The sequence below is a fragment of the Hippocampus bargibanti genome, linkage group LG18, assembly GCF_051943395.1.
Source record: "Hippocampus bargibanti isolate YZ-2025 linkage group LG18, ASM5194339v1, whole genome shotgun sequence".
NCBI lineage: Eukaryota > Metazoa > Chordata > Actinopteri > Syngnathiformes > Syngnathidae > Hippocampus > Hippocampus bargibanti.
In genome coordinates, this window is record NC_142751.1 from 8,282,159 (window position 1) to 8,308,225 (window position 26,067).

A 26,067-nucleotide genomic window follows, 5' to 3' on the forward strand; every position below is an offset into this window, starting at 1 on the left:
TCGCCAACATAACACATATCAGACGCTTCTGTCACATAGTACCGCCTCCAATCCATTTATCACCGTTTTCTTAGTAATGATGTCATCAGTTTAACCTGTCTCCGTGACCCCTTAGTCCTCCTTTCACCCCTGACATCATACAGACCACAAAAAATGGAGTGTGCTCGTATCTTCCTTGTTTGATCCTCAAGTAACACTGGATGATGAACAGGGGCAGGCAGGCACATTTCAGTCTTTGCTGCTGATGGATGGATGGATGGATGGATGGATGGATGGATGGATGGATGGATGGATGGATGGATGGATGGATGGATGGATGGATGGATGGATGGATGGATGGATGGATGCATCCATAAAAGCTTGGCCAAAACAAAGATGTGAATCAAACCACTGAAGATGGAGGACACTGATTCGCTGTGGCAACCCCTTGAAGGGAAAAGCCAAAAGGAAAAGAAGAAATAAAAGAGTATTTCTTAAGTTTCTTCAAGTGACAAGTTATTTACCTGCCAATGCCACCCTCATCCATGTATCCATGCATCCATGCATCCATGCATCCATGCATCCATGCATACACTCCGGTACACACATACTAATGGTGGGCCGAAAGGAAAAGAAGAAATAGAAGAGTATTTCTTGAGTTTCTTCAAGTGACAAGTTATTTACCTGCCAATGCCACCCTCTAGTGCACAGGTGTCAAAGTCAAGGCCCGCGGGCCAAATCCGGCCCGCCAAATCATTTTTTTTCGGCTCACGAAAGCAAATCAAACTTGTTAAATTCCATGATGATTGCTAAAATCTGAGCCAAAATGTCATATTTTTGGATGTCAACCACAATAAAAGTCATTATTCTTGACTTCAGATTTGAAAACGAGTTATTCATTAATTTGCTGTATGCTCTATATGTAATATTTGAAGGGATTTAAACATTCTAATGGGTTCCCCAAATTCATAACGGCCCTCGAGAGGAAACCATAACTACAATGTGGCCCGCGGCAAAAAATGACTTTGACACCCCTGCTCTAGTGGATGTGTAGTAATTTTACACCACACTCGCAGCTGGTTGATTCAGACTTACTTGATTCAGACTTAGCACGACTGAAGGCCTAGGAGTTAAATCTATGGCCCACCACTGACACATCCTAACTATAAACATACATACCGGCTCATTACAATAGATTAATGTAAGATTTTTTTTTTCATCTCGTAGACAGGGTGACGAACAATCATTTGCAATCACAATCACACCGAGGGACAATTTAAAGTTAATGAATAACTAGTTTTTATATTTGAAGTCAAGAGTAATGACTGTTATTGTGGTTGACATGGGACAATTTGAAATTTTGGTACGGACTTTATCAAGCATCATGGCACTTGACATGCTTGATTTGCTTTCGCGGGCCGGAAAAAAATGATGTGGCAGGCCAGATTCGGCCCCCTCGCCTTGGTTTTGACACCGGTGCACTAGAGGAGATGTCCGTTTTTTTTGTTTTTGTTTTTTTGTACAGGCCTTCTGATTTTGAAATGTTATAACGGTCAAGACAGAGTAAGCCAGCTTTAAAGGAACAACCTCACTCCTTAATTTCCTTGTTTTATTTATTATTAATTGACAAGAGAGGCGAAAGACACATCAGAACTATGCGACACAAACATATCCTGGGCTCTTATTTCTTTACTACTGTGATGTAATTTGCCGTATAAATCACACTGTGTTAAAAACATTCCACCGAGAGTCGGTCAAGCGGGTCGCTGTGTAAATCAGCATAAGTGATCGCACAGATTTATTTATTTTTTTACCCACTCTCTGTTTAATGCGTGCTGCCGACGAAATGCATGTAATAATTCAGGCACAGGCGAAGGCAACGCGAGAGGTCCGGGCGTCCAGTCCCACCACTGGGTCAGGCGATCGACATAGGTGAGTGACCATTCAATTGACGGCCGCTGACCGCAGAGACCAATCTGGCTAATGGTCGCTCGCCGGGGGAGCAAACAAGACATGCAGATATTCGCATCGCAAAATTTCTAACTTCAGTTAGAACATTCCTGGTGATTTCTACTATCTTTGTTACTGCTTTATTTTTCCTGTATATGATACCTGTCCATGTTAAGCGCTTTATTGCAGCTTCAGCTGTTGTTAAAGCGCAATATAAATCAATATGTATTGTATTGTATTGTGTCCTCACATGCACCACACACTTGTGACAATAAACATGGAAAACAAACTGGCTAAATGACAATTTAACTCATTCACTGCAAGACATGCAAAAATGTGTCCACTCCGGCGCCAGGGTTTTTGTCATTGTCACTTGAATTCCAGGAGTCACAGAATATTGAGTTTTAGGACTACATAAACATTCAATACAGCGTTAGAAACCTTAGACTCTCTTCTTTCATCAGAAAAAGAATGTTAATTCCTAAATTATATGGGTCTGGAGTTACTACTTCTTTTACGGGGGAAATGGAGTGTCGGTGGCTGCTGACAGTAGTTGCGAGACATGTTGTCGCTCAATTTTACTTCACACATGCATAAACTGCACCTGCGTATAAGGTGCAGGCTTATATTTTGAATAAAATGAATTGGGTGGGCCTTAAACACCGGAAAATATGGGAAGATATGAAGTGAAGTAACATCAAGGCACCCTGGCTTATCCCTCTGTTTCAGAATGCACCAAACAGACTTTTTGATTCAAACTTTCCATCATTAAAGACTCTCTCATCTTATTAGCTTGAATAATTTATTTAATTTGTCTCACAACAACTCCCTGCTCTCACCTCCACTTAGTTAATGAATTAATTGATTGAGTGTTTGAGCTCGCGTGTGCGTGCGTGTGAGCGTTTATGTGTGCGTGCGTGTGTGCGTGTGTGTGTGTGTGTGTGTGTGTGTGTGTGTGTGTGTGTGTGTGTGTGTGTGTGTGTGTGTGTGTGTGTGTGTGTGTGTGTGTGTGTGTGTGTGTGTGTGTGTCTTTGTACTAATGTACTTGTTAATTTAAGAATTGACCTTTGACGACTAAACTGAAATGCCTTCTGGTACCAATATGTTTCCTCCTAAACGTAAGGTAAGCGCGCCCTCTTTTGGTTACAAAATGCACATTTCCACACTCTCTTTCTGAGAAATTGGCTGCTTTTCAAACTGTGAATGCCATTACTAAATCCAATCATCATCCCATAGCAAACGACTTCATATATTCAGTCCAAGCAAGACAGTTTTATGTGCGTTTTATTAAACATTACAGTAATGTTTGTTTTTCTAATTTTCTGCTGGCCCTTCAATCCTCAACAGCTCTTTCGATGTTTCATAACGCCCTTATTTATGGGAGTTATGTGCACTTGTTGTTACCTGGCTCGTTGAGAGATATGTGACACAAAGCACATAAATCTGTCATTTATTGTGCCTTTACACACGAGTGTGTTTGTATATATATATATATAGTGTATATAGATTATTATCTTGTGCTATTCACCTATTTATTAAGAAACATTAATAAATGTATTCATGATTAATTTGATTTTATAACTACGTATTTGTTAAACACTGACAAAAAATTCAATTGTTATTGAAATCATTATAAATATGTTTATGTCGGTTATTGTGATTTTTAAATTGTATTTTTTATACTGTAAAATAAACAGTTTACTTATATGTAAATGCATGTAATGTAATAATCACAGCAGAACTGCATTTATGTCAGTTTGTGAGCGTCTGTGTGCGAGCATACGCAAAATTCAAAGTATGTTTTCTGGCTCAGTGCCGTTAATCCAGTTGTCGCGCATTACTTTGCGACACTAACTGGTTTCCGGCATGTTTTCTCGGTGAGTGAAGTCATTCGTATCTGCTTTAAAAACGACCGAACGACAGTTGATTACGGATGTCTGACGCATATTTTTCGAAGTGGAAAAGGGCCGCATATAAGTTACATCGATAATTTGTTCCATCGTTACAATAAGAAGACTGCTAATACACTATATTAGCGTGCAAGTGAGTTAATGACAATGAGGCTTCATTTTTTTCCACTGTGATTTAGTTGCTTTTGAGTCAAAAGCAACTAAATCACACTTCTCTTCACTAGCCTTGTGACTATCTGGAGAGAGCTGCGTAAGCAAATGTTATGTTGATTTAAAGGCACTTTTGTTAACCCACAATTGCTGATGGAGTAGAAGAAATGGATTTGGCTGCAGATTTACTGTTAAAGCCATTTTGAAGACAGACTTTTCAATCAAAGATGGACTTCATTAAGAAAGGTCGGACAGCTTCGTAGCTAGAAAAAATACCAAATAATATTGCAATTTTATGAGTTTATTATTGATGCTTTGCCATCGTGTTGGTTCAATCTTCTCTGTGGTGTTGAATTGCAACTTCTGACTCCATATCATGAATCCAAAAAAGCTCGAACAGTTTGACAGTTTTTCCTGCTTACATACAAGTCACAAGTTATTTCCTGGCTTACGGTACCCGCTAGTGGACTTGTAGTACATCACACCACAAGTTTTACAGTCACAGCTGTGGATTGCTTCAGACGTAGCATCACTGAAGGCCTAACTGTGAAATGCATTGCTTGCCACTGCTTTTGACTAACCAGGCGAGCCTTTTGTGAACCAAGTACACCTGGCACATACTTGGCTTTTATATAGGAGAGAACAGTTATATAACTTAAGACAAGGCAGAATTGTAATTACAGTAAATGTAATGAAAACGCAGCTTGTCCACAAATATGAAAGAACTAGCAAGTGCAATCTATTTTACGGCACACACAGTGTGACAATTCAGTCACGTTAAGACTAGCGGGCAGTCTTAGGCTTTAAACATGTCTTTTATCTTTTCAGCCTGTGGATTCTACTTCCAAGACATTCTGCCACCAAATGATGCAAACATGGACAGCCAGCACAACAGACAAGACGTCTTCTGACAGGGGGCTCCTATAGCCCACCCATGCCTGTGATCCCCATCCCTCGGCGGGTGCGCAGCTTCCATGGCCCCCACACCACCTGCATGCACTCGGCCTGCGGCGCGGCACACGCCACCAAGCTTGTGCGCAGCAAGTATAACAACTTTGAGCTTTACTGTCGCTCACGGTGCATCTATAGTTTCCTGCGCTTCCTGCTCTACTTTGGCTGCAGTCTGCTCACATCACTCCTCTGGGTGGCGTTGTTGGCACTTTTCCTCACGCAGTACGTAGCCGTGCGTGTCCTCCTCCGCTTGCAGTATAAGCTGTCCGTGATCCTCTTCTTGCTCGGCCAGAGACGCCTGGACTTCGGCGTGGTCAATGATCTGTTCATTTACAGCATGCAGATCACCATGTTCATGGTGGGTGGGCTCGGATCGTGCTTCATGGTCTTTGTGGACATGTAGCTGGGATGAAGGCGAGGCCGGAGAACTTGAAATGGTCCAATCCAGATACTTTGGGAGCAGTTGGAAAATTTTAGCATCGTAAAGTTTTTCGGCAGTTGTTTTGAGTGTCAAAAAATATGACTTCTGTCACTTGAACATGTTTGTAGATTAAATGCTCAAAAGGTCTCGTGTCCTAGATGTAACCGAAGCTATTCTCTAATGCACCCACTGAACGCCAGAATGGGAAAAAAAGATTTTACGTGCTTTAAAATGGATTCTTAACTGGAATTAAAACGTCCAATTGTCTATTGTTTGTGTCTTTCAGTGTACATGGCATTCCTTCAGTCCAGTATGCGTAAAAAACTTTAACTCATTCACTGCCATTCACGAATTTAATGGGGAATGGAAAATATAACGTAGAGCTCCATTCCCGATTTTTTTCAGGTTTTGTTTTTTCATGCTTGGGTGGCGATAAAGCGCTGGCCATGTCCTCCGGCAGTGTTTTTTCTTTCCACAGGGGGGAAGCATTTGCCTTTTTTCCATGTGAGGGCTTTGTTCCAGCTTCAGCTGTTATTAATGCACGATATAAACCAATATGTATGTCTTGCATTGTATTTTGGACGGCCAGCCTCATTTCAGGCTTATGTAACTCTGGACCCATATAATTTAGGAATTAACTTTTTTTCTGATGAAAGAAGAGAGTCTAAGGTTTGTTACGCTGCATTTAAAGTGCATGTAGTCCTAAAACTCAATATTCTGCGGATCCTGCTATTCGAATGATAATGACAAAAACCCTGGCACTGGAATGGACACATTTTTTGCATGTCTGGCAGTGAACAAGTTAAAGGTGATCGTACAACAGGATGTTGAGTGTTTTGCATCATAGGGAAACTATTGTTGCAGCAACACCTACAAAACACCACTTGGTGACAGTATTGCTCTGTTTTGACGGCTGTTGAAATGTGACAACACGTTGCATGTAAAATTGATTACAGTAATCCCTCGTTTATCCCGTTAATGCGGAACGGGACTACCGGGGATAGATGAAAATCCGCGGTGTAGCCTACATGGATTGGTAAATTTACATGTGTATGAGTATAAAAAAATATGTATAAACCCATATTTAATGGAACACAGTACAGGACCTGCATAAAGGAGCACAGTAAATGTTTGTAGTACAGTGCAAAACTCTAAACCAATAAAGTAAACAGTCCACTATCAACATACAGTATAATGTTTACAGGTACACTACTGTATAAGTTAACTTTCAGAAGGCATTGAGCGTCCTGCAGAAAGCTTAGATGACTATTTATGACCGGTGAAGAACATGATAAAAGGTAATTGTTGCCGATGTTTTTTCTTTTGAGCAAAAATGTAGTCCGTTCGGAAAGTATTCAGAACGCTTCACTGTTCCCATATTTTCTTATGTTACAGCCCTATTGAAAAAAATCCCTCAGAAGTCTACACAAAATACTGCATGATGTCAACATGAAAGACGTTTTGGTCACATTTTCATGAATTTATAAAAATAATATCACCTGTCTATTTGCTATCTATTAGCTATCTAGCTGTTAGCCAGCTATTAGCTAGCTGGCTAGCTTTCTATCTATTTGAATTCCGGGTTGAGTGAACGCTGTCGCGTGTGGCTGACGCTACTCACCCACAGAAAAGCTTATCCTGTGACTAAAGTGACCTTGAGAGTTTTGAAAGGCGCTTATGAATGAAATGTATTATAAGTATTCAGAACCTTTGCCATGAAGCACAAAAATGAGCTCTGGTTCATCCTGAAATTGACAGCTCTGACCATAATGTCATCAATTTCTTGGGTGACGATTTCGTACTGAACAGTCTTTGAAAGTTCCGCAGGGTAAGAAAGGCCACACTCTCCGACTTCCTCATCTTCTTAGGCCTGCTCCTCTCATCCGGCAACGTCATGTCCCAGAACCCTTCAGGTTGAAGACTGTGCCAGCTACACCGCTTTTTCTACCTGTGAAGGCAAGTTGCTATATGAACACATTTTAAACATTGTTTTATTTTCATAGACTTCCGTTTTGATTATACATCCGGTCAATGATGTCACATCCTGCCGGTCTTTACAAAAGCAGCTCCATAATGTGCCGTCCCAAAGATTAAAGAATATTTTTGTTCTTTTGATTCCTGCTACATTAATAAATGGTGTTAACACTACCCGCAGCTTTTTCAACCTGTTGTTTTTACAGTATTGGACTATATAGTAACTTTTGCTGCCATTTGCAAACTTTTTTTTTTTTAGATTCCATAAAATCTGCGATGCATCAAGGGCTGCGATAATCGAACCGCAAAGTAGCAAGGGATTACTGTAATGATGGCGACCGAATTAATGTCCTTTTGTGATGAATAACCAGTTTTATTGTCAATCATCCACTCCAATGCATATTTTGTTCAAAACAATGTAGTGCCGACTTGGCCACAGAAAAATTTGTTACTCTGTGTGTTTGTAAAACGGTTCCTTCGAAGGTTTTATTTTTATTTTCTGAAGTTTATAAATCAATTCGAGTTGCTGAGAGTTTCAGACTTTGGTGTGACTGGAAAAGTTGGGAGTGGTGAGGAGAGACCAGACCACCACTCCCCCCATTGTCTTCGGTCTGAGCATTGATGTGATAGCAGCAATACAGATACTCGATTTAACAATTTTGATGTTGAACATGTCTCCTACAGGGGTCCTGAAAGTGGTTGCGGCAAGGGGCCACTAAAGGTGATCGTCATCACAGTAGGCAGGAAATACTACAACAGCATACGACGTTCGACCTTTAAAGTATTTGATCAGATCCAACTCACAGAGAGGGCCTAAATGAGGAATAAATTCCTTAACATGTATGTACTGTATCTCGAATCTGTCTTAGATGCTTTGCGGTACTTCATGTCACATGCTTTGAAAAGCCCCTATTTGTGGACAACTGTGAAGCATGAGGTTGATGTGTACGTGTCATCATGTGATGCCATGGAAGTTATCCGCTAAGGGCACAAAAAGGGTAACATTTCACGATTGCGTTCATTTATAAACGGCTTGGATTATTAAAAAAACATAGACAATTCATATACTATTTCTGCTCCTCATCTTTGATTTTCGGGTTCAAGGGAGTCCGGGGACGGGCAAAAACCCCTTCTATCAACGCTTATTCTGTCAATATTTCAAAGTTAGCATCTGCAGTCAGCAAAAAAAGTAGGTATTTGTTAAAGACGGACCGGAAAATTGTGTCTTTTCATTTTTGTGTCCAGGCTTGCTCAAAAGAATGTTTTCCAGATTTGTTATTTATTTGTTTTTGTGTGTTCAGTGTTTTCATAGATATTGAAATGTTTGGTTGCATATTCTTCACTATCAATGCATTTTACCTCAACTAAAATCAACCAACACTTTCCTTGGTCTCTTTGAAGAGGAGTCGTTGAGTATGAGCCATTGATAATTGTTTTCATAAATGTGATCTTAATATTCTGAAGCAAGTTACCCACACAATTTTAAAATGATGTCAACGTTCCTGTCAGGCATAAGATGGCTAATCATGTTTGCAGTAATGAGTTTTATGCCGTCTGTACTTACTGTACAACATAGCCTACATGAACTCGAAACAACCAGAGTTGCTGGTCATGAAGTCATGCTACATGTGTTTTCATTTCTTCTTTTCTTCCGAAAAACAGAAGTTGACCTCTCAGAATGCTTTGTTTCATGCCATGTCATAACTATTTCACTTATTTGTAATAACTAGTTTACCATATGCACGGAAATGATGTGTAAAGGTTGGTGAATATGGCGTAATGTTCCACAAAAGTTAAAAAAAAAAACAATTATAAATCAAAAGTAATCATGGTCCCAAAAGCATATTTTTATCATGGTTGTATCCATCCATTCCTTTTTGGCTAGCGTCTGTGAGTCATGACACCAGCAGTGGGCGCTACAACTTTTGCAAAAGAAGAAGAAGAAAAAATTGCGCATGCGCAGAGGCTCGTTCATTACTGTCATCTGAGGACACGTGAGGTGACTACACGTGTTCACGTTCTTCTCGCGCACAAGGAGTCCCTGTGCGGAGTCATTTATTCATCTTTTCACGAAAGCACCACGAATACACACTTGGCCAAAAGAAATACCACTTTCCATGCTGTCACGACAGGGTTGAAAAGGGAAGTGAAGGGGAGGGCGTGGATCACCGGCTTCTTTTCACGCTCCGGAGTGCACCGAGTTCATGTGTCCGTAAAAGGCGGACCGACGAAGACACTTCTCCCGTCGCGTTCGCTCGCTTCCGCACAAACCGAGCTATATAGTAGCCCCATTGACTAACCCATACCCACCACCCCAAACAAAAGATGTCTGCGTCTTTAAAGCGAAGCTCCGTTCGTCAAACGGGCCATGATGTCAGGCAGCCCTGTCAACTGCTCGCGTGAGCCGACTTCCACTTCCTGCGCAGGCGACCAGGCAGCGGGCACTCGGAAGGCGAGCGTGGCTGAGGGAGGTGCGCGACGGACGTCTCCGGACGAGCAACAAGAACCGATAGATCGGACGGAAAGAAGGAAGAAGCGTCTGGAGCTCCATTTTTACCATCTAACTTCATTGGTCGTCGCCGGCTGACAGTCCATGGACTAGCCACATATATTCGGGTAACTATATCATGAAATGTGTGTGTTGTAGCTACATTATCGCTTGCATTGTGTCTGTGACGCATTGGTCGTGTGTCTTCGTTTGAATGTGCTGACATGACACTGCAGTGCTGCGTTCGTGTTTCAAAAGTCCTTTCAGAATGGTTGACCCGAGTTCTAATATTTTCTTAAGCTGTCGGTATACTTTTAACTGTACGGGAATATAAAAAGTGCATTTTAACCGCAAACAAAATAAACACAAAAAAAGTTGCGTCACGTTGAAGTGAAAACAGAACCAAAATCTCCACCCACAATTAAACGATTGTGACTTGAGGGTCCGGATCTCTGTTTACCACGTTTTTCCCACTGCAGTAAACACACCATCTATTTGAATGGCTGCTTTTTGCATCCTAGCGTTACAAGTGTCTTTCGGGAGGAAAGGGGCGTCTCAAATGTCACTTTTTGTGACTAGTTTCACCTTGCATGAACCCTAAGGTCATAAAGAGAGAGAGAGTGTGCGTCTCCCAACCACCAACAATTAACGTTTCTCAACAGACACTTACGGAGAAAATGTCACAATATTAGAGTGTATGGATTTACTGTTCTCCATTTCATCGTTGAGTTTTGCTGATACAATAATAATGTAATATATATTTTTTATATTTGCATTTATACAAATATATATTACAACAATTACAGTGCAGTACCCGGGAGTCATATAATTGTGGATTTTTTGGGTGTGAAACCTATCAACGGTAAATTGCTAAAACTCATGACAGTATTTGCGCTCTTTGTGGTACCATCCTGTGCCCAAGGAACTACTGTATGTTTAAATGAGTTGAGGAGCTGCAGTGGACAAATGGAGTACTTTACCTCCGTCTTGTGGCATCGACGGGCAAATAAAATCTTTTTCGGGGTCTGTTATTGAGGCACTGATGCTAACTATATTTTAAGGACATTTAAACTATTTAAAATTAAAGTAATTAACCATTTTGAGATGAAATTTGAAGCAAATCCTTTTTTTGTGAAATGATCAGTTCAGTCATTTCTAATGAAGTCAGCATCATTGGTGCAGGTAAAAAAGATCTCAATGTCAAAACAACTAAATGAATGTTTGTGGAAATTGGAATATTGTATGATATATGGACAAAATCCGAATTCAACGGACAGTTAGGACGGCGGAAAAAATCATTGGCACCGCCCACTCTTGAGGACTTGCACACTGCAAGAATCCAAACTAGGGCACGGAAAATCCTACTGCAGCCTTCGCACCCTGCCCACCACCTTTTCCAGCTACTCCCCTCAGGCAGGCTCTACCGATCAATGCGCACCAAATCCAGCAGACATTTAAACAGCTTCTTCCCCCAAGCCGTTAACTCTTTGAACAGTAGCCCAAATGGAACTGTATAGTGACTCTTTGCAATTTTTTGATGATGATACTAGTGCAGTGTGTTCGACCGGAAACAAATTCATTGTTTGTTCTACATACTTGACAATAAAGATGGTTCTGATTCTGACATACAGTTTGTGAAATATTTATGATGCACTTTGACATGTTGAGGCGCTCAAGTCTTTTTTACATACTGTACAATTATTTATTGCAGAGTTTGCAGTCCGAAAATAAGTATGTGAAGGAGACATTGTCATTTTTTATACATAGAGTATTACACATACAATACCATACTGTATTGAATGAAAACAAATATTACTATTGCCATTTTCAGGCCCAAGCATATAAAAAACAAAAATATGAAGTTTTTTTCAAAGGGAAAGTTTTTGAAAAGATTGTACAAAACATATCATCGGCATTGTGGGTTTTGTCATGGAGACAATTTGAAAAGCTTTTCAGCAATGAGGTGTGAAGCCTGTTGACATTAGTTTCCAGTCTCCAAGCCAATCCGGGTGCAGAACAGAATGCATTGTGTTAAAATTTTTTTTTTTAAAAAGGTGAAACAGCAAAGCTGTGAAAGATGAACCATGTTATTGCGAGGGATTACTGTATAAAGCAGACACAGAGACGACTTTTATGTTTATGATTAACACACACAAACACATGTGAATCAGTCCATGTGCTTTCTTGTCTCTTTTCTTGCAAAAGCTTTCAGTGCCTTGGCGCTTTTCCAGAGGGTCGTCGTGACGGCTCAAACACTCAGCAGCTGTATTTATGTGTGCGTGTGTGTGTGTGCTAGCTGTGTCCCGGGATGCCCTTCCTCCATAGGCCTTGTACTATACAGCATTCCACGAGGGGGCCCAGGGAGAGGAGGATGGGGTGGTGCAAAAGGGGGAGTGTCAAGGAGAGAGAACGACAGCACTTTTCGATCCCATTTGAGGCTTGAAAATGCTAGTAAGAAGCACAGTAAAAAATCTGCTTCAAAAAATTCCCACTGACTCATCTGCCTGGCAACAAAAGTTACACTTCCTTGATAAAATTCCAAACTGCGAGGATTACATTATAGTCCACCCCCGCAGTCCGTGAAAGGCACAGGATCGACGTTTCAGTTACATAACAATACCTACGATGTGGCTCGCCCCCGACAAAAAATGACTTTCACACCTCCGATCTAGAACAACCGGCGTAATTAATAACACCCCTAAAATTGACAAAGTAGCGGGGCCTTGAACCAGGAACCCGTGATAAAGGAGCTTTTTAACTGCACATCAATTGCAGCAGCACATTTTTTCATTAACTTAATGCAGCCCTCCTTGATTTATGTCTATGTTTATGCAACGGCCATTTTCCCTTCTTGAGACGCAGTGCTGACTCACCGTGGATAGCATGCGATATGCGGCAGCGGGAGGACGTCTTGTTCTCATACAATAGTCTTGTATATTTCCATGCCGTGTGTATGTGTGTGTTAGAGTTGGTGCCAGTATAAATTGTGTGTGTGCGTGCATGGATGCATGCACCCATGCATGTGTGTTTGGACTTGTCGCTGCCTGCGAGTCAACTGCAAAGTCTTCCCACTCGTCTTTGTTTTCACTCAGTCACCACGTATAGTATAGCTATGAATCTCCTGCGTAGGTGTCGGCTGAAACGTGCGTTTCCACTGCATATATTGTTTTCCAGTCCCGTCAAGGTTTCTTGTCATGTCATGGTTGCATCTCATTAGATTGTGCAAGTGCACCCAATGAAGCCACCCGTGAGTCTGTTTAATTAATATGTTGTTGCTGTCTCAGTATGGCATGGCAGTATGCTAATGATTTAAGAGGAAAATTGATCTTAAGGTGCTTATTGGTCTGCAGGATTTAAAACAGTGCCCAACTCTCTTACATGGCAACATCTGACTTACGACCAGCTTGACTTACGACAACCTATACTTACGACCACGACCCTTATTTTTTAAATTTTAATTCTACGTCTGGCACTGCTACGCGCTAGCAGGCCGGCAACGTGTTCGATAATTTTGGCCAGCCATCCAGCATCTCACAATCTCACTCTCACACAGCAATCGACCATGTGATGGCACCAGAGGGGGCAGTTTGCGAGGCGTTTAGCCTCAGAGTCTCTATTCAACATTTTGAATGGATTTTGACTTATGACCACTTTGACTTACGACCGTTTGGTCGTAAGTCGGATGTTACCTGTAACTGAATAACTTCTTGATCATTTTGTGTACTTCGACTCGAAGTACACAAAATGATCAACAATTACAATACATTTGTCACCATGTTACCCTAGCCCCGATTTGCAGTATTGGCCTCGGTCTCACGCAATTCAGGCAGGTCTCACCTGGCAGCCCTCAAAGGGGGGGGGGGGGGGGGGGGGGCAAATTTACTGAAATTTGGTTAGTTTCCGTTACATCTGATGAGCTTTTGGCTCAAGGCCACATCATTTCCGTGCAGCACAGCTGTCACTTGAAAAAGGCTAATCTTGACTCAGTTTAGCTGCCAAGATATGAGCAGAGAAAATCGGTGTGAGAGGGCAGTTTTACGCAAATTAATAAAAACCGGCAAGGGCCACCAGATCAGACGTTTTTTTTTTTTTTTTTTGTAATAGGCAGCTCATCATAGATGTTAAGGCAGCCCGGTGGCCTTTTGGAAAGCACATCAGAGTTCAATGCTTGGCTTTATCCTCCTGTTGGGATTTTTCATGTCATCCGGCTGCGAGCGGCTTCCTCCCGCATTCCAAAATCATGAAACCAAACTCAAATCCTAAACGTTTTTCGAATGTTGTTGGTTGAACAGGACGGAAATCTCTCGAGCTCAGCCCACATTCATCATGAGCAATTTTTTTTAAAGCTGGTACCGGCCAAATGGAGCAAAGGGGCGGGGTCAGTGGTGATTTATTTACTTACAGTGATACCTCAGCTTACGAACCCTTTAGCGAACAAAATTTCGCCTTATGAACATTATAATAATAATAATACATTTAATTTATAAGCGCCTTTCAAAACTCTCAAGGTCGCTTTACAGTCACAGGATAAGTTTTTCCGCGGGGGAGCAGCGGCAGTCATTAAATTTAAGAGAATTTAATCTTGGCATAGGAACTAGTTTTCGGGAAAGACACGGAGCCCCACAATGGCTGGCGGACTAGTTTTGCACACCCCCTTTCTTTGAGTGCAGATGTGGTTTGTTATAGAGTGGATTACTTTTGCTATTATGGGACCAAAAAAGACCCGACCACAGGCTAGTGCTAAGCCGAAGAGGACACACAAAAAAAATTACGGTCGAGCAGAAGAGGGGGATCATCGCAAAACACAAACAAGGTGTGCGTTTGTGTGACTTAGCGTCCCAGTACAAGTATTCTAAGTCGACCATTGCTACGTGTGTCTAAGGGTATTTCTGTGTTGTCTAAGCACCGGTCTCAGGCAATAGAAGAGGTTGAAAAACTTCTGTTGATTTGGAGTAACGAAAAGCAGCTAGCAAGAGACAGTGTGTGAGGGTATTATTGCTGAGAAAACACGGCAACTTCACTCGAATATCATCAAGAGGCAACTACATCAACGACCATCACAAAGGTAAATAAAATGACTTTATTAATATAGTACAGTTTATTTCTTTAATTACAATACATTAGCACATTCATTATACGTAAAATAAGGTATATTTTGTGTAGTTTTACTAAATAAGCTATTTAGTAGAAAATTATGTTTTCTGGGGACCTGGAAATGGATTATTCTCATTTTCAATGGTTTCCTATGGGAAATGTTTGGAAGACGCGTTTTTCACCTTACACACACTTTCTGGGAACCAATTAAGTTCGTAAGCATAGGTATCACTGTATTTACGTTTTGCCTCATCCGAAAAGCTTTGTCAGTGAACCTATATTTAGTTACTTGGTTATTTAGTTAGTTAGATATTTATTTAGCTGGTTATTTGTTTGGTTGTTAAATTTGTTAGTTGACTGGTTAGCTAACTAGCTAGCAGATTGACTAACTAACTAACCAACTAGTCTGCTCGTTAGTTAGCTAGTTAGTATTTGTTTAGTTGTTGTTTTTAGTTCGTTATTTTGGTGGTTGGTTAGTTAGTTGCCTGATTGGCTAGTTAAATCACTAACTAACTAACTAGTTGGTGAGTGAGTGAGTGGGTTGGAGGGGGTTGGGTCGGCTAGTTAGTTAGTTAGTTAGTTAGTTAGTTAGTTAAATGTTTTTTTTTCATGGAAATTTTAGAGAATCCTCACCGGTAAATGTCATCCGGGAAGAAAGTTTCCACAAATGAATTCGCTCAGTGTGAGTGTTTTTTGCATGTGCGTGTCAGCTCTCTGCTAAGTGACATGTTTGGCCATTGGCGAGATGCCAAGCTAGCGCAATCACATGGCATGAAATGGCGTGCCTGCATTTGTGTTTTGCGTTCTTGTGATGCCACATGTCCGGGCGTTTGCGGCGGGCTGGGGCAATGAAAGGACGGGGAGAGGAAAAAGAACAAGAGAAGCGGCGGAGGAGGGGGGCTGTGTGGCCTGGTGTGCGTTTGTGCGCATGGGTTTGATTGTTATGAGTATTTTCAGCATGAATACACAGCATGTAGCATGCATTTAGTCCAAAACAAGTCATGAGATTTTCCTCAAACGGGACGGAAAATTTTATTTTGCCACTTAACAACACTTGAAAGTCCAAAAAATGTGCCATTTAATTTGAAGCGCATTAAAAAAAGTCATCAATCTCATGTAGCCGGATTTTGTTGTCTTGTGATCCCTAATAAATTTTCAGCGATTGGTTTTGCCATGCATGTTACACATAAAATGTCTATCTAAATGTTTATACAACCCTGCTGCACCCCCGAAAATGTTTATAATTGCCAATTTATTCCACAAGTTAGTGACAATGGACTCCTTTTCTCATTGGCCAAAGGCCTGACTAGTTGAAAAAAATCTACGATGAGCTGAATTTGCAAATTGGTTTCCAACGGTGACACGTCCATATTTGAGTTTGATTTTCTCCCAGCTCTAGTTTAAAAATCACGTTGCGACTCACCATACATTGGCACGTACACGTTATCCTTGATTTCATTGGCATTGCATATACGTCAAAGTAAATGCCACATGTGGAACCGAAGATCCATCTCTTTCTTGTCCAAGTATTGACTCGGTTATCCTAGCAGCAGACCATAAAATGCTTGACTCTTGCACATTTCTTTGCATCTCTGCAGTTGAAAGACTCTCAGCGAATGTGAAACCTCACATTTGGAATGAAATGCCTGCTGATGTGCACAAAGAAAGGCAAGAAAAAAATCTAATAAAAACCCCGGCCTTGGTAGGTATGAATGCGAATGGCATTGTTCCTTGCAGCCCACCTCAATTTTCCAGACTCTCGTGCTGCGCGCTGTGCGTAATTGAATTGCTGCAAACTTAAAGCCTCACTCAAGACTTGTGCTGGTAAACAGAGCCTGCAAATTAGTGTGTAAAGTAATAAGCGCGGGAGGCTAATTGACAAAGATGCTTCCTATATACTGTATGTGCTCCTGCTGGGAGGAGCCGTGTGGATCGTGTCAGGGAATCCATAGGCAGCTTTTCGCAATTGGACAGTCGGCATTGTCATTTGCATACTGGAATCAAGAAAACGGATGGATTGATGATGTCTTCCCGTCAAGTCCATCAAAGGTCAGATGATATACACAGACTGGTACCCGTAATCCAAATGGTCCGCATCAGCGCTTTCTCGGTTACGATGTGGACAGTTGACAGTTCGCTACATACGACGTAAAGATGTGAGCATATGCACAGCCAAAACAATTAAGCAGTTTACAGCAACTTACTTTCTTAACTCAAATAGTTATAATAGCATGTAAATATATTTTACAATTCTTTGGTCATTCTTCACAGAAAGGAGTCACTTTGACACTAACGCAGAGTCATGTTTTTTCACCATGCTTTGTTGAAATACTACTGCTAAGCAAATTGTTGAGTGAGTATTCTTTAAGGAAAACCGACGTCACTTTTCTGTTTCCTAACTGACATCAGAAAAACGTTTTATAGCATCTAAAATACCCAAGTCACGCAGGCTGATATTTTTAGAAAAAATAAAAATGACTTACAGTGTCCAAAAAGTACTTCAATTTGAAACCGGAAGTGGCCAATTTCAGAAGGTCCCACCCCCATGTTCGTGGTGTCACGGCAAGATGTCTTACCTTGTTCGAGAATCAAAACAATGGCTTCAGATTCGGAGAATATGCTTTCTTGTTACTCATCCTGTTATGAATATGATTCAAATAGTTCTGAAGAAGAAAGCATACCGGTTTGCAATCGATTAAATAATTTATTCCGTGTTATTTTCAGTCATCAGGGGTGGGAAATGTTGCACCCAAAAAAGGCAGAACATGGCGACAAAGCCGTGTAAGGAATTAATCAGGCCGTTTCCACAGGCTGATTAATTCCTGACATGGAGCTTTGTCGCCCTCCTCTGCCTCTTTTTGGTCCTACACGCCGTTTTCAGACCAAAGTACAGCAAAATGGATTGACGTGATGGAAGGACTGCTACAATGTGTCCTTTTTTCGGTCAGGGGCGTTCCTTCAGTGACGTAGGGTGAGGACTCGTCACCAACTCAAAAACAAGACTTCTGGAATATTCAGCGCGAGTCTTAAAACGTAAAATATAGGTACATGCGGTGGAATCTTTGTAAAATACGCTCAGTAGAAGTCATTTGAAGACATTTTACAAATTATGGACACAACTTGGCCGGAGATGTCGGTTTTCCTTTAAAGCTTGTGTTTCAAACTCATTTTTTGCCACGGGCCTCATTGTAGTTACGTTTACGTCTCTGGGGCCGTTCTGAATTTGGGGTAGGCATTCGAATGTTTAATCCCCTCCACATATGACATAAAGAGCACATAACAAATTAATGAAAAACTAGTTTTCAAATCTGAAGTTAAGAATAATGACTGTTATTGTGGTTTACATGGGACAATTTGAAATTTTGGTTCGGACTTTAGCAAGCATCATGGAATTTCACAAGTTTGATTTGCTTTCGCAGGCCGAATAAGATGATATGGTGGGCCAGATTTGCCTTTAAGCATTAGTATAAAATATATATGCTGTAAAACACTCCAACATGCATTTTTTACGCTCTAATGTTCCTGACCAAAATTTGCAAATAGGGAAATTTAGATCAATTATTCAGGTACATACTAATATTTGATGGTTTGCCTACTGTGTAAACATGATGTGGTCAAAAATGTTACTAAATGAAGTGCTGATGCAATCAGGGAAAAAAAGTTGGGTGCAGTGATGAAACCAGTACAGGAAGTTAGCCTAGCGCCCTGAGATCGTTTTTACAATGGTTTACTCTAAATGTTTTAGTTCCGTTTGCATGTGTCCCGTCAGTTCATAAGCACACTCTCTTCTCTTCATTAGTGAGGCGTAGCAATGTACACCCTTCCTTATACTTGCCGGCACAACCGTACACTTAAGCTAACCGCTACCCTCTCCGCCGCTGCTCTTTTTGTGTTATTTAATTGCTTCTTAAAGGACAACCGACGTCTCCGGACAAGTTGTGTCCATAATTTGTAAAATGGCTTCAAATGACTTCTACTGAGCGTATTTTACAAAGATTCCACCGCATGTAGCTATATTTTATGTTTTAAGACTCACGCTGAATATTCAAGATGTCTTGTTTTTGAGTTGGTGACAAGTCCGTTCGTGACGTCACTAAAGGACGCTTTTTAGCAGTCCTTCCATCACGTCAATGTATTTTGCTGTACTTGTGTTGTCTGGGGACCTCGTGTTGCACCCAAAAGCCGCCAGAAGGCCAGAAGAGGGCGTCCAAGCGCCATATAAGGAATTTATCAACCCTGTGGAAACGGTGGTGGTCACAGGAGGTTGCCATTTCGTGCCTCTTTTTTTGGGTGAGAGATTTTCCCCCAATGTTGCCTCAAAATGGCACAAATAAATTCTTTAATCGATTGCAAACATGTATGCTTTCCTCTTCAGAACTATTTGAAACATATTCATAACTGTATGTGTAACAAGAAAGCATGTTATCCGAATCTGAAGCCATTGTTTTGATTCAAAAGCAATGCGAGACGTCTTGGCGTGACGTCACGAACTGGAGGCGGGACTTTCTGAAAATGGTCAATTCGCAGCTCAATTTTTTGCAGATTTTGGACCCTTTAAGTCATTTTTATTGGTGTTTTGCATTTGAATAAAAATATCATACTGCGAGTTTTGGGTATTTTAGATGCTATAAAACGTTTTTCTGGTGTCAGTTAAAAAACAAAAAAGGTACGTCGGTTGTCCTTTAATGCAGACATTTGCTGTGTCTGCAAGGAATTTATCGGGACGGGGCCACCGTCACCAGATGACCTTTTTTGACTGCCAAAATTAAATACAAAATCAGCAGATCAAGTTTGGATCTCTCAATGAAAATAATAGAGCTTGTGTCATTTTGTTTACCTGCAAGATATTTTGCAACCATGTGTATATGTAAACTAGATTTAGTATTTTCACACAGCTGCAATATTGAGCTACGTTTCATAAACTTGGCCCAACTTAGAAAGGATCAGGACAGTGTGTGTCCGGTTAGCGCATCCGCCTCACAGTGGAGAGGTGTCAGGTTTGATTCCTGCTCTGGCCTTCCTGCTTGGAGTTAGCATGTTCTCCTCGTGCCTGTGGAGGTTTTCTCCAGGTACTCTGTTCCCTTCCACAGGCTCAGACTTGATTTTAGTTTATAGACTTGATCCTCCGGTTTCCTCCCACACTCCAAAAACATGCATGGCAGGCAAATTGACCACTCCAAATTGTCCCTAGGTGGGAGTGTGAGAGTGACTTGTACGTCTTTGTGTGCCCTGCGATTGGCTGGCAACCAATTCAGGGTGTCCCCCGCCTCGTGCCCAAAGACAGCTGAGATAGGCTCCAACACCCCCCGCGACCCTAATGAGGAATAAGCGGTACAGAAAATGGATGGATGGACTTGATTTATTTATTTTCTGTTTGTTTTTTACTTGCTCGCTTATCTATTTGTTTTCATCTCATTTACTTACTTACTTGCTTACTTAGTTATTTACTCACCTTCTTGTGTAGTTACTTAGTAGTTACGTATTTATGTTTTGTTTGCTTTTCTATCTATTAATTAATTTATTTTGATCTCTATTTACTTACTCACTTGCTTACTTACTTCGTTACTTAATAACCGATTTATGTAGGTACGGAGTAGTTACATACGTATTAAGTATTTGTTTGCTAGTTGGTTTGTTTATTCATCTAAGTCGTGACAGTGCTTGGGGTATTTTGTCATATCTTAAGCCACATTCAAGTTTTTTGATCCTCGCTTCATGTTTTGTATTGTATGTAACCAACTCAAGAGACTCTTTTGAAGCACTATGAACCCGTGATTTGATATTTAGGCTGAGCTTCCAAAGGGTACGGTCATAATTCGGAGCAGTTACTTTAACAGAGCAGTTAACAGAAGCCTGAGCACACTTGAACATAGCATGTGGGGTGATTTCTTTTTTTTTCCTGGTTGAAAGTATGTGTTTGTATTTTATCAACGTGAACACACAACAAGCCATGCCTGTCTCTTTCTCAACATCCTCCTGTGATGCTAATCTCATTTCCATGTGTCTTTCTGATCTGTGAAGACAGACTATGCCTGTTTTTTTCATTTTCATGCTAAAATGAGATGAAAGGAAGTCTGTTACATTCATTCACTCCTGGAAGGACATTGACGTGCGGTGAGGTTCATGGCTGGTGTGGCACTGACGTCATCACAGTCAGATTTACAAATATATGTACTCTACAGAGTATCTTATTCACCATTTGATTGGCAACAGTTAACATGTTTTGTTTAAAATGTCATGTCAGCATTTTTTATATATACAAAATGTAGCATAGGAAAAAAATGATAAAAATCATCATGTTACCTTTACTTATAAATGAACTCTATGCGCCGCTTCTTCTGAAGAAAGGCAATGATAAATTCTTTGTAGAAGCCTTCCCTATATTTTTTCAGTTTTAAAAGTCTCTCTGTCTCGATGGTGATCACTGCCAGTGAAGAAAGTCGTCCTTGATCAATCCTGTTCCGACTGTATGTTTTCAGTCTTTTGTGTTGAGAATGACTGCTCCACTGATGCTGTAGTAGATGGAATAGTGAGCACGAGCTGGAGCAACTTTGTCGCCTCAGGAATAGTTTCAATGAGATCCTTCTTGGCCAAAAAGCTGAGAAGCTGTCCAGGAGATTTACATCCATCCCTCACCGTTTGTGAGCTATACAGTCCGGTGTTGGTCTTCCTTTAATTATTATCTCCTGCTTCGATTGAAAGTCCAGTTTAAAAAATTCTTTCAATTTAGATATGTAATCCTTCATTCTGAAAATAAGGCCAGGCAACACGAAAAAACAACTGGATAGTTGCACTTAACTTGCTAACTGTTTACTGTAGCTTGCTGTCACTAATTCTATTATTCTGCAGCCGAGGAGTTGCAAGAAGAATCTCTGGAATCACCAGTGATCCCTGTCATGAGGCAGGAGAACTGTGTGCCTCACCTATGCACACAGTTTTGATAAAAAATAAAATAAAATAAACACTGTAGTACAATGTTTATAATGTACAGTGACTGTACATTAGATACACCAGCGAAACTGTAGAAATTTAGTTCATATACTAAAAGTGTTTGTACATTTTATTGGCGATAAGCAGCAATGGAGTCTCACTGCAGAGCAGGCCAGCACAGTTAGTATAGTTATTGCGCAATCCGTGGTGAGGCTCAGCCGGCTGCTGCCTCACCGCTCGTCTCTACTTAGTATTTGAACGGTAAATGTGAAAATTCAGCGATTTTGAAAAAAAAATCAATAAATGAAGTTAAATGGAAAAGAACTAATCACGTACAAAGCACCTAATAAATATAACTGTTTCTTTTATTTTTTTCATTTGATATTTCCATGATGACAGGTGAGGCACAGCCTCACCTGCCTCCCCTGACTGCACGTCACTGATTGTAAGTGTACGAAAAAAATAAAGAAATATGTAGATGTGCTTACCTGATTTGATCCAAAAATATATGCATAGGAAAGGCCAGGAACATTGGCCAAGCCTTTTTTTTGGGTCAAGCCACTAAGCTCAAAATGGACAAAGGTTGAGCCATAAACACCGCCCCGAGAACTTATGAATTACCATGACCTGTTTTTGGGCAAGATTGTTCGTAATCACTCTTAAAAGAAAGCCTGCCAGATCGAGTTGCAGTAATGTCTTGCTCTCTACTGGAGTATCAACTCTGTGGCAAGATGGTAAACGCTTTGGTCAACATGCAGTATTTGTTTTCATTTTGTGAGTGTTTTGCTCCTGAAACATATTTGAGTTCAAGGTATTTTTGTGGACAACAATAATGCACAAGGTGAATATTACACAAGGGAATATTAAGCCATGCTAAGAAAGTGGCCTATTTTGACTGCTTGATTAAGTCTGACCGGGGACAAACAAGTAGTGTTTACCCAGGTCATTTGGGGCTCTTTGCCATGCACTGAGGTTGTCCAAGGTGACATGTCATTTGAGCAAATGTACGCTGGTCTCAGTTCACATTCATGTGCGCGTGCGAGTGCAAGTAGGCAGCCGCTTAAGAGAGGGTGTGTTCTGAAAATAAGTGTTTATATATCTGTACACTCTCAAACAGTGACGGTCTGTTCTGTTATCTTAACACTTGAGACCAATGTGAGTTGTATGACGTCACAAGATTTTTTTCTTTTAATTCGCAGAGCATATTGTTGGTTTTTTTTCCCTTTCTTCATCCAAAGCCAAGCACTGTACTTATCTGCGTGACTGCATGTATGTGTGTATGTGGGTGTTTGGCCTGACTCACTCGACAGTAGGGCACTGATGCTGAAAGAGATGTCCTCATTTGGTACGCTGCTCTGCTGGCTTGTGTTGAGCCGCTGACATGTCACGCATGTGTGTCAGCTCTGAAACGGCACCATGATGTCAGTAGTGTGAGTGTGTGTGTGAGTGTGTTATATAAATCATCATCAATCAATCATATATAAGCATTTAACCAATCACTTTTCAGCCAACATTTGTTCCCTGGGTCAGAAATCTACCTGTACGCCTTCACAATCAGTTCTGCGGTTCCTGGATTATCAAATGTGTCGATAAAACATTTGCTCTCACCAATCAGATTTTGAGTTGGCAACCCAAAAGTATTAGCAACGCCTTTTTGCAGGCAATGGTCATCATCAAAGTTTTCGCCAACTATGATTGGCTTGTCACTAGCCAATCATAGTATCGCTAGCCGCTGGTGATAAATGCACACTGTTCACACTTTATCGGTCGGGAGCTGCATAAGCAAATACATTGTGTGAATTTAATAAATTTGTCAACCCCAATGGCTGAAGGAGGATTTGGTTGCAGATATAATGTTAAAGCCATTTTCAAGACGTACTGTTCAAGAAAAGTTGGACATCCTTAAGAAAGATGGGACAAGCAAAAATAGCAAATTTTGTAATGTTGTATGAGGTTGTGCCGGTTCCAAGCCCGGATAAATACAGAGGGTTGTGTCAGGAAGGGCATCCGACATAAAAGCTTGGCCAAAACAAACATGTGAATCAAACCTCTGTAGATGGAGGACACTGATTTGCTGTGGCGACCCTTTGAAGGGAAAAGCCGAAAGGAAATGAAGAAGACGAGGTTATCATTGATGCTTCGCCATCCTTTGCCAATCTACTTCTCTGTGGTGTGAAAGAGCGACTTCTAACCCCATATCATGAATTTACACATTGATGGAAAGAACTCAAACAGTTTAACCACAGTATTTCTTTCTTCACATTATTTACATTATATTTATTTCTTCACATTTATTTATGTTATTTCATGGCTAACACCACCCTCTAGTACGGGACAGGATGTGTAGTAAATCACCACCATTTTTCACAGTGGCAGCTTCAAATTGATTCAAACGTAGCACTACTGAAGGCCCAGGAGTGACATACACTGGCTGCCACTGGTCTACACTATATTGCCAAATGTTTTCGCTCACTCGCCTTGCCGCACATATGAATTGATGTGACGTCCCATTCCTCATTGATAGGATTCAATATTATTTTGGTCCACGCTTAGTTGTCTCAGTTTAAACTCTTCGATGAAGGCTGTCCATCAAGTTTAGGACGTTTACAATGATTTTTGACAGACGGAAGGTGAGGATAGGTGAGGTCACACACGTATGTTTAATGAGAAAGCCTGGCTCAGTGTCCGCTCTCAAGGCGTTTTTATATTCCCACGGGGGAGGGCCACGAGCACATCACTGCGGCAATGCTACACGCATGTGTCCTTTACACTCAGGCGTCGATTTGAAAATGTGCTGCAGTTTCACTACAATTCAGGGGGAATACAAAAGTGTGGCGTTTCTATTGGCTAGGACCCCGCAGAATATATTCCTCTCCGGCACATACGCGATTGACTTTTTACGTGCCGGAATGACATCACATTGTTTAGACGGCGCTATGAAATGAAGAGATCGAGGAGCTTTGCCTCATGTCCACAAAATATTTCTACCTCCTCCCGCCTAGCTACTTTGCCGATAAGAGATGATACAATCTTGGGCCCTTACATGCGTCAATGTATTTACAAACCGTAACACCGCCATTGTCCGTAACCCCTTGATGTCGTGCACGTTCCGTTGTCATCTGTTTTTGTAATGTGAATGCATACCTGTCAACATTGGCTAATAGCTGCCCTTATAAATGATTACAATTCCCGTATAAAAGTTGAAGTTCGCTGTACATTATTTGAAATAATAAAAAAAAAAAAAACGCTAATAAGCAGAAATGCAAGCAGCTTACCGCGCATACACACGTTATGCTTTCATCAATACGCCCGTACTATAATAATAATAATAATAATAATAATAAGAAGAAGAAGAATACATTTCATTTATATAAAACCGTATTATAAAAAGTATATACGATTGAGGATTACTTTTGCTGGTTTGCCGTGATCGGCGGCAACATTGTTGTTGGCTAACAGCAGTTTTGACGAACTGGATTTGGGTCGTTGTAAAATCGGTCCATTTTTTTCCCCCCGTATAAAAGTTGTAGTACGCTGTACATTATTTGAAATGATTAAAAAAACCTATACAATACAGGGAAAACATAAATTGACAGGTATATGAATGACTAAATCAAAAGAGAAAATCTGAATTGGGCATCATGTCCCGTGGTGTGAATTTAGCCCATTTAAACTCAAAAAGGTGGTGTTTTGAATTGAGGTCGAGGCGCTGCGGGCCAGTTAAGTTCATTCACACCCGACCCTTTTCTTTGTGCACTGGTGCAGTCATGTAGGACGAAGAAGGGGCCCACTCAAAACTGTTCCCATAATTTTGTAAGCATGGAATTGAACAAAATCTCTTGGTACACTTGATCATCATTCACCAGCAGTTAGCAGCCTACAGCTGTTAGCTAAAGGCTATTAACAGAATGAACATATGCTCAAATATCTCAAGTTGTAAACCAGTTTCATTTTTTGTGGTTATCTAAATACGTATTGTGCAAATCACATTCATTAGAAACTGCATCGTGATTTTTCCATTCAAAATTCTCGCTTCACTTGTACTTATTACCTTGGTCTGAGAAGGAAGTCTTTTTGGGCTTGTTTGACGGCCACAAAGTGAAACTTGTGACAGTTAAGAAAAAAAAAAAACAAATGTCAATACATCCATGTGAAATGTACGTAATGTACAGCATGTGATAACACAGCAACAGTCACGCAATAAATCTGTTTCGGCGGCA

General features: G+C 40.8%; 2 protein-coding genes across 4 annotated transcripts in view; both read left to right on the forward strand.

The window, feature by feature from the left end:
• Positions 1–3,770: 3,770 nt before the first annotated feature.
• Positions 3,771–5,638, forward strand: tmem250 (transmembrane protein 250). Of its 3 annotated transcripts, none has more exons than XM_089020502.1 (2): positions 3,771–3,806; positions 4,818–5,638. In XM_089020502.1, exon 2 carries the CDS (start codon positions 4,924–4,926, stop codon positions 5,341–5,343), a length of 420 nt encoding a protein of 139 aa, XP_088876628.1. In that variant the 5' UTR covers positions 3,771–3,806; positions 4,818–4,923; the 3' UTR covers positions 5,344–5,638. The 3 variants fall into 3 exon arrangements, with proteins under 3 accessions (XP_088876628.1, XP_088876626.1, XP_088876627.1); XM_089020500.1 differs by lacking the exon at positions 3,771–3,806 and adding an exon at positions 3,817–3,972 and having other exon boundaries at positions 4,818–5,637; XM_089020501.1 differs by lacking the exon at positions 3,771–3,806 and adding an exon at positions 4,014–4,235.
• A 3,548-nt stretch (positions 5,639–9,186) lies between these two features.
• Positions 9,187–26,067, forward strand: part of nacc2 (NACC family member 2) — a 52,617-nt gene continuing 35,736 nt past the window's right edge. Inside the window, exon 1 of the mRNA XM_089020365.1 lies at positions 9,187–9,951. The gene's annotated coding sequence lies outside the window, so the exon portion shown is untranslated. The remainder of the gene's footprint in view (positions 9,952–26,067) is intronic.